The 16,753-nt window shown below is 38.2% G+C and overlaps 1 protein-coding gene across 1 annotated transcript in view; it reads right to left on the bottom strand.

The window, feature by feature from the left end:
• The window catches only part of IL17REL (interleukin 17 receptor E like), a 44,737-nt gene extending 31,416 nt beyond the window's left edge, over positions 1 to 13,321 (bottom strand). Inside the window, exon 1 of the mRNA XM_030961063.1 lies at positions 13,220 to 13,321. Coding sequence (XP_030816923.1) covers positions 13,220 to 13,321 — 102 coding nt within the window. The remainder of the gene's footprint in view (positions 1 to 13,219) is intronic.
• Between the last annotated feature and the right edge of the window lie 3,432 nt (positions 13,322 to 16,753).

Raw genomic sequence — 16,753 nt, 5'->3', positions numbered from 1 at the left:
CACCTCAATCACCTCCATAAGGAAAAGTTCTTTGAGCAGTGGACAGCCACAGTCAAAGTGCATCTTATATGCATCTCCACCATTCAAGAACATTGGATGGAAACAGAGAAGATTCAGAGCTCTAGCTGTATCAAAAGCTCCACACCATCAACAAATCATTGTAATTCCTTTCCGAGACACTCAGCTCCCGAAACTATCTAAGGATTACTTCATGGAGGGAAATAACGTAGTATGTTTTAGCTTTTTCCAGAGCTATTTTCATAGATAAAGGCCATAATGCCTTTGAAATTTACACATCATTGATGCTGATGGGGACTGGAACCTAACAGAATTTTTCTCATTATGTTCTTAGAAAGCTTACTGCTGTATTTATCTAACCAAATGTATGGAAACAGAATTATTTACAGTAATAAGAGAGTACAGTGATAACATAGTGATTCCTGTCCCACTGAAAGAAGACAACTATATCATGGTCAAGTATTTATACAAAAAATTGGAAGTGGGTGAAAAGGAAAAATAATAGACCTCCAAAACACACTTGGCAAGTGAATTAAATTGTGGTTACATTTACCAAGAACCAGAGAAATTACAATGATTAATATTCTTAATATGAAAATTGAGAACAATTAAAAATTCGTAGTTAGTACTGCTGAAACAGTGCCCTCAAAAGACCTTTTCTCTAAAGGAGCATCTGTATTTGTTTTGACATCAAGTGTAATTATCCTCATTGCCAAGGTAAAACTATGTTACTAATGACAGTTTTCAATTTTTGGCAAACCACGAGGTTGTTCTTCAGCTTTTACTGACAATGATCTGATATATGTGAGCAGCGTGGAGGGAGATTAGCTAAGCAGTCATAGGGGGAAACATTTGGACTGTTATCCATGCAGAAAAGAAATAGACACTCAAACCTTATGGCAAAGCATTATTTTGGACTATTTTAAACAAAACACCTGGATGCTGCTGGATTGTTTTACAGAATGCTAGAAAAACATCTGAGTCACATCTACACATTATCCAGCTCCAGGTGTTTTCTCTATGTGTTCCAAGTGGAATGGAAAACATCCCATCACATTAGTGCAGTGCTGAATCTGAAAAAATAATTGCTACTGAGAAGTGGGACATCAAGCTCAGGCTCAGTACAGTGCTAAGAAGGTCATGCACTTTTTGGATGAGAGCTGGCCTGAGTCTGGCAGAGCAAGGTAACATCGGGCTGTGTTACCGCTCTGTTGATGGGCTCTGAGCTCCTCAGTGAAACAGCCACGAACAAACAGGGAAGACATGATTGTGTTTACTGAAGATTATTGTGCTTACTGAAGATTATTGGACACTCTCGAGTAAGACTTCACAGGGATCTCAAGCAGAGACTTCTACCAATTGTCATTGTACCACCTTCCATTTCACCTGTAAATGCAAAGGTACAGACCCTGACTTCCACAACCTGCTCCTTGTCACCAGGCCAACACCTCCATCACAGCTCAGCAGCACTTCAGGAGTGCAGGAGCACATGACTTAGACCTTCAGCCCCTTTAGATTTTCATCCTTCTGTTTACCTGCCATTAGTCAGGTATAACAGAGATTTCTGTTTTCCAGGCAGTATGCATTTCCTCCTGCACTGGCTGATGCAGGGGAATCCTGTTCCTACATTTTAACTGCACTGTTCCATATGTTATCAGTACTGCACGTGGCATATAATATCTTCTGACCCTCACAGTGGCCACATGGCTGAATCCTTTTCACAGAGCAGAACAACTGGAAGACTTAGAAGCAGTTAGAACTCTTGGCAGTGACATGCATTTATCCTATAAGTGAATAGCCAGACAAAACAATATTGCTTTGAGGTCTCTCAACTGGGAAGAATATTTCCTGCTTCTAATTTTTTTTAATTAATTTTATTTAAAAGTAAAGTTGAGATACAAAAAAGGATCTACATATAAACCACTTGCTTTTAAATTTATTGGACCAAAGGGAGCCATGACTGTCTGAAATAAAAGCTGCCTGTTCTGTTGTATGCCTCAGCTCCAGAACTAGCAGCAGAATTTGCTTGAAGCAACAGTATGCGTTAACTTCTTTCTTTTGGAAATTAAAAGAACCAAACGAACAAAAAAAAAAAGATTTTGTCAATCATTTTGATGTCACGTTTCCTACAGTATTAACACAAGTTGTTAACAAAGCAGAATAGAGTACAATAGACACAGTAAAACTAAAATGTACTCTGACTGCCATACCATCAGCTGGTATAAATCAGCAACATCCCATACACAGACTGTCAAAAATTTCAGACCACTCAGCTACATGAAAGGAGAACTAATCTACCAAATCAGCACTTCTACTATAACAATGAGACGGGGACACTCTGACACAGCATTAATTATTTCAATTACTTTCTGGAGATCTCATACAGGGGATGATAAAATGGAATGAAAGAAATGTAGGGTGTAAGGGGTTTCTGAAGGTCACCAAGTCCAGCCTCCTGCTAGAAGCAGTACTGTCACCACCACCAGATCAAGTCAGCAATTATTTTGGTCATTTCTTGAAAAACTAGAGGACACAGACTCCACATGCCCTCCAGACAACCTAGAGGGTTGCTTTGAGGTTAGGATGTTATAATGATCTTTGCAGTACAAAACAGGCTACAAGAAAAAAGCTCCCTCAGCAACACTGACAAAACTGAGACAGCAGTCTCAGAGGTGACTGGAATCAGTGGGCCGTAAGATTGCCATAGAAAAGAACAGAAAAAAGAAAAAAAATTGCAAGAACTCAAGTGAAGATTATGACAAGATACTCTCCAGTACAGAATTGCTCCTCCTGCTGCTGGAGACAGTAATAATTCTTTCATTTGGAAATATGTATTTTTATTTTTATTTTTGCCTGAAGATACTTTTCTATTCCATCTATGTCTTCTCGTCTATCCTAACACTATTGCTCAGCAAAAAGAGGAGACATACTGCAGGCCTTGTTTTCCAGTGTTCTGGCATACACAGCAAAGCCCTCACTGTTTTTCTCTAGGCAACTATTCTTTTAATATGTGTCTAGAGTCAGTCCCAGGAGCAGCACTCAGTGCTCAGCTGTACACTGTGAAATTTATAAATGAAAAATGCCACACTGCTCACATCCAGAAATTGTGGAAGACTTTGGTTGGGTGAGACACATTCCACTGATTTGAATGAACTTTGAATCTGATGCAAGTGGGGATATATTATTTTGCCTATTGTGGTGGGCTGCCCCTGGCTGGATGCCAGGTACCCACCATAGTGACAGTGCCTCTGTCACTCCCTTCCACCACTGGACAGGGAATAAAGAATGTAACAAAAGGCTCCTGGTTTGAGATAAAGACAAGGAGAGATCACTCAGCAGTTGCCATCACAGGCAAAATACATTCAGCTTAGGGAAATTAGTTTAATTTATTCCAAATTAAAATCAGAGTAAGTTAATGAGAAAATAAAGAAAAAACCTTAAAGCACCTTCCTCCCACCCCTCCCTTCTTCACAGACTCAGCTTCACTCCTGATTTGTCCACCTCCTCTCCCTCAGCAGTTCAGTGGAACAAGGAAGGGGGGCTGCAATCAGTTTATCAAACATCACATCATCATTGTCTCTGCCATTCCTTCCTTCTCAGGATGAAGGCTCCTTATGTTATTCCTCTTTCCCCTGCTCCAGCAAGGGGTCCCTCACACAGGAGACAGACCTTCACAAACTTCTCCCAAATGAGTCCTTCCCATGGGTGCTGAAGGACTGCACCTTGTGGAAGGGATCCACTCTGGAAAAGTTCATAAAGAGATCTTTATGAACTTTTCCAGAGTGGATCCCTTCCACAAGGTGCAGTCCTTCAGGAACAGACTGCTCCAGTGCAGGGCCCCCACAGGGTGACAGATCCTGCCAGCAAACCCGCTGCAGTGTGGCTCCTCTCTCCAAAGGCCACAGGTCCTGTCAGGAGCCTGCTCCAGTATGAGCTTCCCACAGGGTCCCAATCTCCTTAAGGCATCCACCTGCTCCATCAGGGGATAAAGAATGCTGATATCCCAGAGGATACCATCATCACTGATGGTTGAGTCCAGTGGTGGGTCTGTCTTGGAGCTGGCTGGAAGCTTCTTACAGAAGCCACCCCAGCCCAGCTACCAAAACTTCACAAAGCCAACACGCCCATGCAAACATCAGCTTTGCCCATGAGAAAAGGGTCACATAATTCCCAAGTAAGACAATTTCTCTGTGAGGATTTTGCATTAGTGGGTAGTGAAATAAAGCAAAAGTTTTCAGCCATTTTCCAAAGGATTAAGTCAGCCAAATCTAAAAGAGGGCTTAGTTACCTAAAATATAATTTAAGCAAACTGTGGTAATCTCAGATCAGGACCATGATCTATAATACCCAATGAATTGCCACACAATACTGGGGGCGCTTAGGCTTATTAGACACACTTAAGCTTATTAGACACCTCCTTTTCTGATCTGAAATAGCCCTGGATGCATGCAATTTGGTGTTTAGTTTGTGATCAGAACAGCACCGGAATGACCTCTAGCTCATGTCAGGGATAGCAGACACTCATAGTGAGACACATCCACATCACCCAGCATAGCACGTGGCTGGAGATTTAATAGTAACAGTAAAACTAACAAAGCTCAAGCCTCCTTCAAACTGTAAATAATAGAAGAGGAAAGCAGAATATGAGCATTTTCCACCTTTTATACTCCAGCTTTCAAGTTCTTATCTCAAGTGACCACCAGGTTCAACATCCTCCTTAAACTGAAGCAGTTCTGAGCTGCCTATTTGCCACAGAGCCTGGTAAATGAGGTTTCCCAGGCCTCTTGTCAAAGCAGTCAGAGTGTACAGAGGGGAAACAGAAGAATGCTGGTCTGAGAGAAGGACAGGGAAGGCACTGTGAAAATTTTAAGCTGAGTTTTTTGAGTGCTTTCAACATTCACATTGGAGATCTGTTTCCTACTTACATTTTATCCTAAGTGACCAGAAAAAAACAGAAACTGAAACTTTGAAAGAGTAGCTCTCAGCAGCTGCTCCACAAGAGAACATCTTCTTTGTGGAAAAGAGTTTCCACAAAGAAAACTTCACTCATAACTCAGGTTTGTGGGCTCTAGAGAGTGGAGATCAGACTAACTGGGTGCTTAGCTCTTTCCCTTGCCTTTCCTGAGGCAGCACCATGCTGAGTATGCAGGTTTCTCATACTGCCCTGACAAGACTCTAATGCTTTCTCACGATCTCCACTGCATCTGTATTTAATAACCTAAAACCACAGGAACACAGCAGCATCACAAAATGGGTGAATGTTGTAGGCACTACCCTGAAATGTGCAGGAACTTAAAAAAGAATTTTCTAGCCCTGCCATTATGGATCACAAACTCATAGTAAAATTTAGAATAACATAGCACACTTGGCAAAAATTTCCTATAACAATTCCAAGACTTTGGAGGCCACATTTCAGGGTTGAGACTCCCTTCAAAGCAGGAGCACATGTTTCTGGCTTTTGCAGTTCTGATTAAAATTATGTTTCTTCCTCTTCTCCTTAAAAAGAAGAAAATTTCAAATTTAAATAATCATGGAACTATCCCTGATTATATCTCTTCCAGATGAGAAGTCATTTTTAATGCTGACTTTGGTTTTATTCTAGCCTTAGCTTGTTATGTTGCATAACGATGTAAGGCCATACAAATGATCCCACAGGACATGGTAGAAGCCATGGTAGTCTCAGATGACTGTCCTGGGAGGCTTCTGTGTTCCTGCCTGTGCCACAGCATCAGTTAAGGAACTGCTTCTATTAAAGACGCTGCTAAACAAGCCTGATTTGCTCTAAAAGTGCTTGCTTGAGTTACAGAAACATTCTAGCCACAACAAAATGAGGGAAATCTTAGTACATGAAATTTTTTTCAGCTGTGTTCTTGAAAACTTTTGAGAGAAAACTTTTTCCTGGCTATTCATATTTGTATTATTATGATGTCTGAAAGTCTGAATCCTGCATCAGAAACCCCATACCAGAATCCCTAAATGCATGCCTTTGCTCTCCTGTCAAGAGAAAGAAAAGCAAAAATACCTTTCCCTGAAAGAATTAGCTGTGTGAGTACATGAGAAATTTAAAACATTCAAGATTTACTGTGTCAAGAAACCCTACTGAAAACATCTAGTGTGTATTTTAGCAGAAACATTTGCGGTTTGAGATAATTGATAGAGAAGCTAGTTATCTATAATTTTGGAAATTTTAAAGAAAAATAAATCATATCCAACACAAATTAATTATTTGAGATGTCATTACATATGTCTATTTCTCAAAAATTTTTACTAATCATAATTTAATGGGGTTAATCATAATTTTGTGGGGATATGGCGAAGGGGGGAATAATCACATAGTTTACCTTTTTATCATGTATCCTCCTTGTACTATAGTTGCTAAGCTTAGCACAGGGCAATTAAAGGAGCAGAGGTCCAAGAGAAGGGCTTCTGAAGAAACAGAATCCTACTAATTTTACAAAATAAACCCATCAATGTTCACTACTTTCATATGCTGCTTTACACTCTGCCTCTTTTTTAATGATAGCACTTACTGAAAACCACCTATGCCATACATTTCCTTGAAAATTGTATGTGATTTTTAACCTCTAAGTGGAACAGAAAATAAGCTACAAAGGCAGACTGAATGGTAACACAGATCTGAACATGCTCTAAAAATTATTCTATTGTATCGCAGAGAAATATAATATGTTGAAAATGAGGGGGGGAACCCCAAAGAACATATATTACTTATCAAAACTGAGCATGAAGCATCACACTATAATGGTAACTGCAATTATGAAAAATTGTCACAAAGACATCAAAACACAAAAAGCAATGGAGAAAAATCACTACAGTCATAGAAAAAAGAACAGCATGTCAGGGAGATGAGGAAGTGGGAAAAAGATTAAAGAAGTTTGCATATGTTGGGATAAAATAAAACTGGGTACAGTGAAAAATCTTAACTGCAATAAATTCTAATTCCTCAAAGTTTTTCCAAGAAAAGACAATGAATGTACATCTAGTACTGTACAGTGTTGTTTATGTGATTCATACTCTCTGAAAATATGCAGACAAGTAGAGGCAATAGCACGACAAAGTTTTCCAGAAATTATTGAAATTTGCTACACTTATTCAAAGCAACTGTGTTGAAACATTTCCTTGCAAGAGGAAGACCCACAGGTAATTTGCAAATTAAAACTTAAGCTCTCTTCATTTTTGCTTAGACACTTCCTGAATGAGGTTGCATATCCCATACAGTTGTCATGGTGAGTCCTATATTTTGCATGCTGGAAGAACAAGACATGCCATAGAGCAAAACAGGTCTTTGGCTCTGCTAACTGTTCCAAAGGATTAAATCAAATATTATTTGAAGGACCATCTGTAGATCCCACAAAAGAGGATGAATGAATGAAAGCAGAGATACTTGTAGTAGAAAAAAACTCAATATGTCATCTACTCTATATTTCTGCCTTAGGAAGAAAGACCTTTATCTGAGACATATGTGAGCTACATTAGACATATCTCAGCTATATTTTCTTAGTGTGTGTGTGGAGATCTCTATAAGCTCCACAGGCAATCCATCCCAGTGCTCAGCATCACTGGTTACTGTGATTTTCCAGTCTGTTCATGACCTTAGAAAATTCTGACCCACTGAATCCCTATGGTTGTGAATGCAGGGGTAGTGCTGTGATATATCTGTATCACTACTGAGTATACATTAATTTATTAGTTCTGTGATCATTCCCAGCCAAGTGGTTCAGAGTTGGTCTGAAATTTCCTCAGCAAGACACTGCAGTTTGGGGCATACTTTCTGGTTTGTATTTTTAAGATGGCAAATAATTTCCTGGTTTTCAAAAACTAGCCAATAAATGTTAACAAAATCAGGAAAAAGTTATAAGGAAATATATTTTTCTGACAGTATGAATACTACGAAAACATCTGTAACAGGTTGGTATATAAAACCCTTTGAGGTTTATATAAAACCTTTTTGGGGATAATGGTAACAAAACTCATAGAACTTCAAATGTAGGATCCAGGTTTGAACAACCACCAAGCCACAGCACAGCACAGGGAAACTTTTGGCTCTTAGAAATCAAATTGTTTTTAGGCAGAGATAGAAGGAAACTCCTTTCTTGGGTCCAAACTTATCTATCCATCCATCCCATCATCCATCAGCAAAGCCCAGCATTTCAATGCTGAGCCAAAAAGCCTGGAGAGAATCCAAACCTATCCTTAGAAAGAAGTATTTTAAACCTCTTTTGGTCCTTCTCATTTTTGATCATCCCTGGTTCTCTCCTACGCACAGGCATCCTGGCAGGAGAGGAAGAAGGGAGTAGTATAAATAGACATGACAATGTAATAGATACAGCACTGCCAGCTCCACAAAAGTGAAAATTAAACTATTCCTAGACCTTACTGCAAGAATTCCAGCTAGGTCACACCACGTGGTCTCGTTAAAGTTATTACCACTCCTAGAAAACCTGTCCCACCCAGATTTCATCAAATTACAGGTAGCTTTCCAACTGCAAAGCAGTCAGATGGCTGTGGAAAGCACCTACTTCCAAGTCTCAATACCCACTACTTAGTTTTGGGTCCAAATGGAGCGGAAGGACACATGAGATCCCTAAGGTTAGGGATGAGAAAATTTGTAAGCGAAAATTCACTGCCAATAATAAAGGCCAGCTGCTCCCATCTTCTGCTTAGCTTGCTTATATATCCCTTTTTGGGTTTATCAAATACGCGTCTCCTGCTATTTGCAGGAGATTATATACTGATTGCACATAAGTGATACTGATGTCTCGTGGTGAAGCTTCTAGTACTGCCTTGTGTTTCAGTTCCAAGACACTTTGTCAGGTCGAGTTCCAACACCTTTTAAGTCTATGCCCTCAACTTCATGAATTCTTGTATTCTGTGCTTGCTATTCCAGTGCCTAGTCTCTGTCCAGACCTCGCAACCTTCTTCTGGAGTTCCTGAGGAAGAGAGAAGGCATAAAGCCTGAAAGCTACCATTGCATTTTTTGCAAGTTCTGAATTGTAGAGCTTCCACCATCTCCACCTCTCTTATAGGAGCTGGTGGTATATGCTGGAACACTGAGGAACACTGCAGTAACTCCCTGTTTGTACCTGTCACTGGCTGTTTCCTTCTCAGGGGGAGAGGAAATGTGACAGCACCTAACCAGTGGCAAAGGACACAACATGAAACTGTCTTATATCATTGCCAAGATATTTTTGACCCAAAGAGCAAATGTGAAGTACATTCTAAGAGAAAAGCCACCCAAATGTGCTAAATGGCACCTCTTCTAAGCACCAGCAGAGAAGACAAGCAAAGGTACCTAAGCAAATGGATTAATATCACTCTAATACAATAACTCAATATGATTGAGCCCCTGAAGTTTTAACTAATGAGTACCTAACTTATAATTATAGTATTCAAAGCAGTTAATGAAAACATATAATTAAGACACACCACACAGGAAGGTCAGAACTCTTTTGTACTTGTGAAAACCAGAGAAATGAAATAACTTGAAGAGAGCCACACAAGTGATTCGATGACAGGCAGTGAAGTCGACCCCAGGCTTTCTGTCTTGGGCATGCTCTCATGGATTGAACAGCAGCTCAGAAAATATTAGCAAAGGATATGTTTATATTTTTATGCATCTCCTTCAGTCACCAGATATATCAATGCATTTACAAAAAAGTCTGTGTTGAATTGTACTCCTATGATGAGATTTCATGTACCTCTCTCACTCACCCTGAGGAAGTCAGGTCTCTGATCAGTCTCTTTAGACATTTGCTATGTCTAAAATTATGTTTTCAATCAGATTTTAGAGGACAACTGAATTATATCATTCACATTGTCATGTCCATTTTCTAGAGGCTTGGGATCACTTTTAAAATATGAATAGCTTAATAATCAACAAAGAATAGCAATTTATGTCAGCTGACTTTGTGGACTAAGGGTTATACTATATCACTGATTTTGCAGTGTGTAGTATTGAGCAAAAATGGACTGATCCACAGTATAAATATCCAGTAAACACCAAGTGTTTTGATTATGAATAGCAGAAACAAGCAGCAGTTATATATCAAGGATTTGCAGCCAATAACCTTTATAATTAGAGGGAAATCCCAGATTCAGTTTAGTGTTTCCTTCTTTATCCATAGCCTTTGGAAACATTACTGCATTAAATGGCAGACAATACAAATAATATTTCATAGTGTTCTGGGGAGTGTTTTTTAAATGTAGTGCTCTTGATCTTTACCAGCTGTTGAATCAAATTTGGCATAAGCCCATTTCTTTGTGTACAGCCTGCAAACCATGTGGATTGTAAAATGAGTAGGGCACAAACCAAACTTCAATTGCAGGCTGGGATTCCCCTATGCTTTCACAGGGAAACTTGGTTGATAACTGTGTTTCCTATTGGGTGGGGCATGGAGACCGTGCCCATAGCATTTAATCTTTGAATATTAGAATATCACATGAGCTCTAAAGCCAAGCTATTAAAATAAAGAAGAAATAAATCATAACATGTAATAAAAGCTTAGTTGTTCATTTGCCATCATTCAACCCACAGCTCTATGTTTTTCATACTGTTTAAAATTTTACGTAATACTGGCATAAACATCCAGTGTTCCTTTTTTTTCTTTCCTGTACTGAACAGATGCACAGTTTGTGTTACAGTAACGAAACCCAAATATTGCCTTACACAAGGTAATGTAAGGATATCTTGCTGGATACCCATGGTAAACTAAGAATAATTCATAAAGTTGAGATAACAGTTCAGTGCAGATGTTTTGCAAGTCATATGCCCCAAAATAGTTATGTCACTATTTGCCTCCTAAGTAGCAACCAGTGCTTTACTCTTGATAAGAAGTACCCATGGAGGTCAAAACTGCTCACAAATATCTAGTGGACACAGCCACACTAAAATCTAGTCTACTGGTCAGACTCAACAGTTTCAGTTATTAAACCTGCTAAAAAACTGCTGACAATACCCATCGTTTGAAAAACGCAGAAAAATGCAAATTATTGCTTTTCATATTCCTTGCCTTATAAACAACCACACTGCTTCAAGTTTGTATGCAAAAGAGAAATTTACTGTAAAAACTTCTGGGAAAACTTCATAAGAAAAAAAATCTATAATATTCACTTGTAACAACAGCAGCTGCAGAAATCTCTGATAGTTTTAAAATTACAATAGCTCATTATCACATTAAGGAAATTGCTAGAAATAAGTCATTGATTCTCTGCTTTTTGATCTGATGTGCTATAGCAGGAGGGAGCACACACATATTTCACACAGACAAAGGCAAACTAACCCCTGACTAGTGTCCCTATGAAGAACACATCATAGGGAACACTGACTGCTTCCTTTTAGAATAACTCATGAGATGGATTGAGCCCACAAATCGTGGTCAGTTATGCAGAGAAACTGAAGTTAATTTCAAAGGAAAAGGAGGAAGAAGTTTCTTCTAATAAGCTAGTCATGAGATTCTAAAGTTCATGTAGTTAAAGTACTTGAAAATGCTATGCTGGTAATAATTTATCCTGTTGAGATCATTGTTGTTCCCTCAGAGAAAACATTTTTGTCTCAAAAAGTCATTAATGCATTCAAGATTCTACTGAATACAACTAGCAGAAACATCACATACAGAACATGAACTGAATCCTGTCCATAATATCACAAATGGTTGATTGATTGATTCTGCTATACTGGAAACAATGTATTTCCTCTGTAAATATGAAAAATAAGACACACCTTTTCAGTTAATCAATCTTCAGTACTGGAAAAGTGTAAGACACACTCTTGAAGGTAGAGAAAGGGATCCAGTTTGCCAAACCTTAGGGTTGTGCCTAGAGGCAATTAGTGAATCAGTCTTCATAACATACATACCTAAGGTTTGACAAACATACCCTTTATGGTCCCCAGAGGTAAATCCTATCCCCTAGTCTGAAACCCATCAAAAAAGGTTGATATTGATTTTATATGCTGAGTCTGATAGTCCTACACTCTTTGAAAGAATAAATTAGAATGACAAATAATTTCTATTTTAAATTCTCATTGCAACAGACCAAGGAGCATAAATTATTTAAAATAGATGTATATCTGCATTCATGAATGTAAGTTCATAAAAATTCTTGAAAAGTATTTGGGTACATCTAGAGATTAATCTCTTATGGCTATATTTTATTATTCTAAAAACATCTAAGTAGATAGAGACTACAGAACTTGACTACAGGAACATTAGCTATAGTACATGAATATTTAAAAAGAGAGAGGGCTTTTTTTGCTCAATCTAGTATTTTATAAGGATCTTTATTCCTACTGTTTTTCTAGGATACATATATTAAATAGAAATTAATTACTTTAACATGAACTAACTTAATATCTGGGGAGTACCACCACATCAAAACAATCTTTAGAATGTCTCACTGGTTGTCCTAAGTACTGACATCTTCAAGCAGAAGTTTATACAGACAACCAAATTCTTTCATAATGTCAATTTCACTTCTCTGTAGGCAGTACATGGTTATCATCCTCCACTAAGACTGAAAGTCAGATTGCCTATTATTTAATCCCCTTTTTTATTTATTTATCTTTCAATGGACTCTATCTATGTTTGCAATTTCAGAATGCCAAGAGCAGACTATCTCCATACTGCCCCTTTGCGGGGATATTTGGAATCGCACAAACCCAAAGCTATTAAAGACGGCATGCTTCACACCCCTCCATGCACATACAGAAGTCATTAAATTTAATACTGGTTACATTCAAACCACAAAATGAGAAACATGTTTTACTCTTTCTCATGCTTAATTCATTTATTCACAGCAAATTTAGTGTTTCATATGTTCCTAACATAATTAGCAATTTCTGAAACCTCTCATTCCTCCCTCTCACATCTCTTGGCATCACTACTGTTGTAAAAACTGACTCTGGAAAAGTAATGAATATTAACAAAATATTTTTTTTCAAATACAAAAGACAGATTTTAAACTAACAGCAGCAGTTGCAAACAGATAAAGCTGCATTTTCCTACCTCCTTTCAGAGTAATTTTTGCCACTTTGGATACTTAATTCAGAATGACAGGAATATAAAGTGAATGTTCAGGACAGCTGAAATATTTTTCCCTTTTTGCTTTCTTGCTTTTCCTACAATTATTTTGGTAGCATATAACTACTATATTAATAGACAGCAAATTGGAACAAGTAAGAGATTACCTGAGAACAAGAAAGTCCACATTCTTCAATCCTGGGAATAATCTGACAATCAGCATTCCAAAATAGAATTATTAGAAGAATCTGAACATAAGTACTTATCATCCTAAATTAAAAAAAAAATAAAAAAGCAAAACCTCAGAAGAAACCTTCAACTCTGACAATTCTCCCTCTTGTGCCAAAACTTTAATATGAATTTTAGTCCCTCCCACAGCACCTCTGAGCTCCTCCCTCTAAAACTTTCCAAAGACAGAAAATTGCTAGTTCTGGGAAACATAAAGCATGCTCAACTCATTTAGTATGTTCCAAAGTGAAAAATAGGAAACAGTGATTTCTGACAATCACAGTAAAAGCCTCTTCCTTCTGGATTTCATCACATCAGCATTAGATCAGTTTCAACAGATTTGTTTTCTGTAAATTCCATATATAAATGGGAATTTTGTTTCTAGAGTGATGTACCAGACAAGTTCATGGGTATTCAAATGCAGTCTTATTTTTCTGGTTTTCTAGTGCTTTCAATGGGAAGAAAACCAGTTTTGCCAAGGTGGGTGGTCTTGGAAGATAAGTTTCCTCTTTTTCATCAGCAGGAATACCAGATTCTTTCACCCTAGAAATCTGAGCCTTGAAATTTTTTCCACTATTATCTAATTGTATCAATAGGAGCATCTTGTCCTATAGCCCATCTCCAGCTTTGGAAATATGCATGTTTTTTTCAAAGCTCAACCCCACCAACTCTGAGAGCAGCGTAGGAGTGAGTCACACTACTTCAATACCTGTTAGCATAACAGAATGCCCAGGACTGCCTCTCTGGGTGCTACATTTCACACAGTCCCACTATCCTTTGTAAGGAACAAGTATGTCAAAAACACAATCTCTGGTTGGTATGGAGACTACATGTGACATGCTTAAGAGGAATAGGGAGTTTTCCCACAGAGAGGGCTTGTTCACCACTGAGAGACATCTTTCAGTAGGACAGTGCCAGGGCCCAAGTACTCAGCGCTCTTACAGAACCCCTTACATCAGTTACAGTGGGGAATATACAACTAACAGCATCTGCTAGGATCTGGCTTTACGCATAAAATACATCTTCTCTGCTAATGTATCTACTGTACTTATATTTTAGACACCTCATGTGAGTCCAGCTTGCCAATTTTCCAAGAAGACTTTATTTTTTAGATAAGCAGCATACATCACCATACTGAATACAATGTAATTTAAATGTTTTGATTAAAAAACAACAATTAAATTTTGTCATCTTATAGAAATTTGGACATTAAGTATGCCTCAAACACTGATGGCCACTCAAGCAGGCAAGTTAGAACAGGTGGTGGCTGGAAAGGGGGGGCCCTGTGGAGATAGGGCAGCACCTTTCTGGGGCCCACTTCCCTGTTCTGGTCCATGGTGACCACATAAAGCACAGAGGTGATGACAAGGCTCAGGAGCTATTGAGAAAGGGTCAATCCAGAAAAGGCGGCTTGAGACCACCAAAATACCCTCAAAGCCCCTTGGCCCATTACCAAATAGGTCCAGAAAAACTTGGATCATGGGCATCAATGAATCCTGACTACTCACAGAAATGGGATATGACACAACAATGCACAAAAATACTCAAGATCAAAAATCTGCCCAGTCCACTCTCCTGTGCCTAAGAGGATCAGAGGATGCTTAGAAGAAATAAGAAGTTAAATATCCTACTTCCATGGATTATTTTAACATGTTTGCTGACAAGTTCCAGTGATCTGGATCTTATGGATTTACTGAACCAAAAGCCATGTGCACATCACTGATTTTAATAGCTGCTTCTGGAGCTTTCTTAAATGTATTTGTAAAACAACCCTTTGCATCTATTTATCCTTTCACTTTTCAAATCTTCTTGGAGCCATGAATTGTACAATTAACCTATGTTTATTTTCTTTGTTTGGATTTTAAAACTGCTTCCAAATAGTTCCATTGGGTACCCCCCTTGTTGCTTTAAAAAATACAGAATATCCATTTTCATCTCACCTTTGCAAAATATTCACAGCTGTATTGTTTTCCAGAATACCTCCCCTATATTTTCTATGGTAATATACCTTTTCATTTTTACTATACCCTTTTGTAAGATGAGGGTCCTGCAGACAATATGCAAGAGTGAGCAGTTCAAGGATGTTTTACTCTCTAGCAAATGCCATTTTGACTCTCCTTAGTGTATCATTTACCTCCAATTTCCACAGAAATTAATGGTGTGATTCACCTTAAGAAGTTTTATTCTCTTACTGTTTCTGATATTTCTTAGGGCACCTCTGTTACATTCTAAATAAAGCTGGTCATAGCACAGATCTAACAATGTACTCTTTCTATGCAGGAACTGTTTTTCAGTCATGACAGTGTCTGTGTGGACTGAAGCTGTTATTAAGTTCAACAGGCAACAACTTTATTGTTATTTGCTTCATTTGAACCTTTTTTTTTAAATCATGTCTAAACTAGCTACTTCACTGTTCCTGCATAATTTGTATCCTGGAATTACTGTGTTCATCCACTGTTTATATTACATCAGGTTTCAGAACCCCCATTAATATTCTCACTAAAAGCTGGGCAGTATAATTGACCCATGCCACATTTTTTTGAAAACTATCAGTTATGTAGAAGCATTGATGCATTTGAAATTTACAGGGACAATATCTCTTAGGCTCTGTGCTCAAATGGGACTCTAATTCTTGACCATAATTTTGAAAATTTTTTTCTAACAGGTGTCATTTAATCCTTGTTAGTTACTATACCTTACCTATATTTTAATCCACATTTGTCTTTAGTTTGATGCTTTCATTACTTTATCCCTGAAGAACGGATGATAGTAAAAGGTATTGCTCTGTTTCCACCAATGCTCCCTCCATTTTCAGAAAAAAGACCCTTTAAAAACCCTTAATAGGAAGGGCCTCCTTTTGCACTTTGGTAATAGAGATATTTTGCACCCTAGATCTTTATTAAAGCACTGGTCAAGAACACAGAAAAGCCAGAATCTAAACATTTCAGTCCAAGAAGGTTTGGGTCCAAATCTTGCACATTTCAGGATGGTGGCTTGGTGGTTCAGGGTGTTTTTAATAAAATGCACAGGTCAACCTTAGAGTACAGAGTGAAATCCAGTATTTTAGATTCCCCATTTTCTCTTGGGTCAAGTTTGATCTCTGGACCATCAGCTCACGTACCTTTTTCTTAATTAGTCAAGTATGCTTGGATAATTTTCTTCAAAAGAGAAAATCATTCCACCACTGGTCAAGTTTGTACGGGAAATGTTTGAAAATGAAAGTTAGGACAGATGTATCACCAGACATACCTAAGCAGCCAGAAATGGATTTTGTGACCTGATGTGTTGGAGTTTAAGCACAAAACTCCAAAGAGATTTCTGCTTTGGCTACATTATTTTTTGACTCTGTTAAATTAATATCAATGTCTATGCTGGAAGGCATGTCCCTGTCACATCCGTGTTGGAGAAGTCCCAGCCTTCTGTGCAGCACAATAGCCACATTCACACTACATTTTGCAAGAGGATCCTGTGAC

This window comes from Camarhynchus parvulus, chromosome 1A, assembly GCF_901933205.1.
Source record: "Camarhynchus parvulus chromosome 1A, STF_HiC, whole genome shotgun sequence".
Lineage (NCBI taxonomy): Eukaryota > Metazoa > Chordata > Aves > Passeriformes > Thraupidae > Camarhynchus > Camarhynchus parvulus.
The sequence above is the reverse complement of the archived record's forward strand: the minus strand, read 5'-3'. Positions and strand labels throughout refer to the sequence as shown.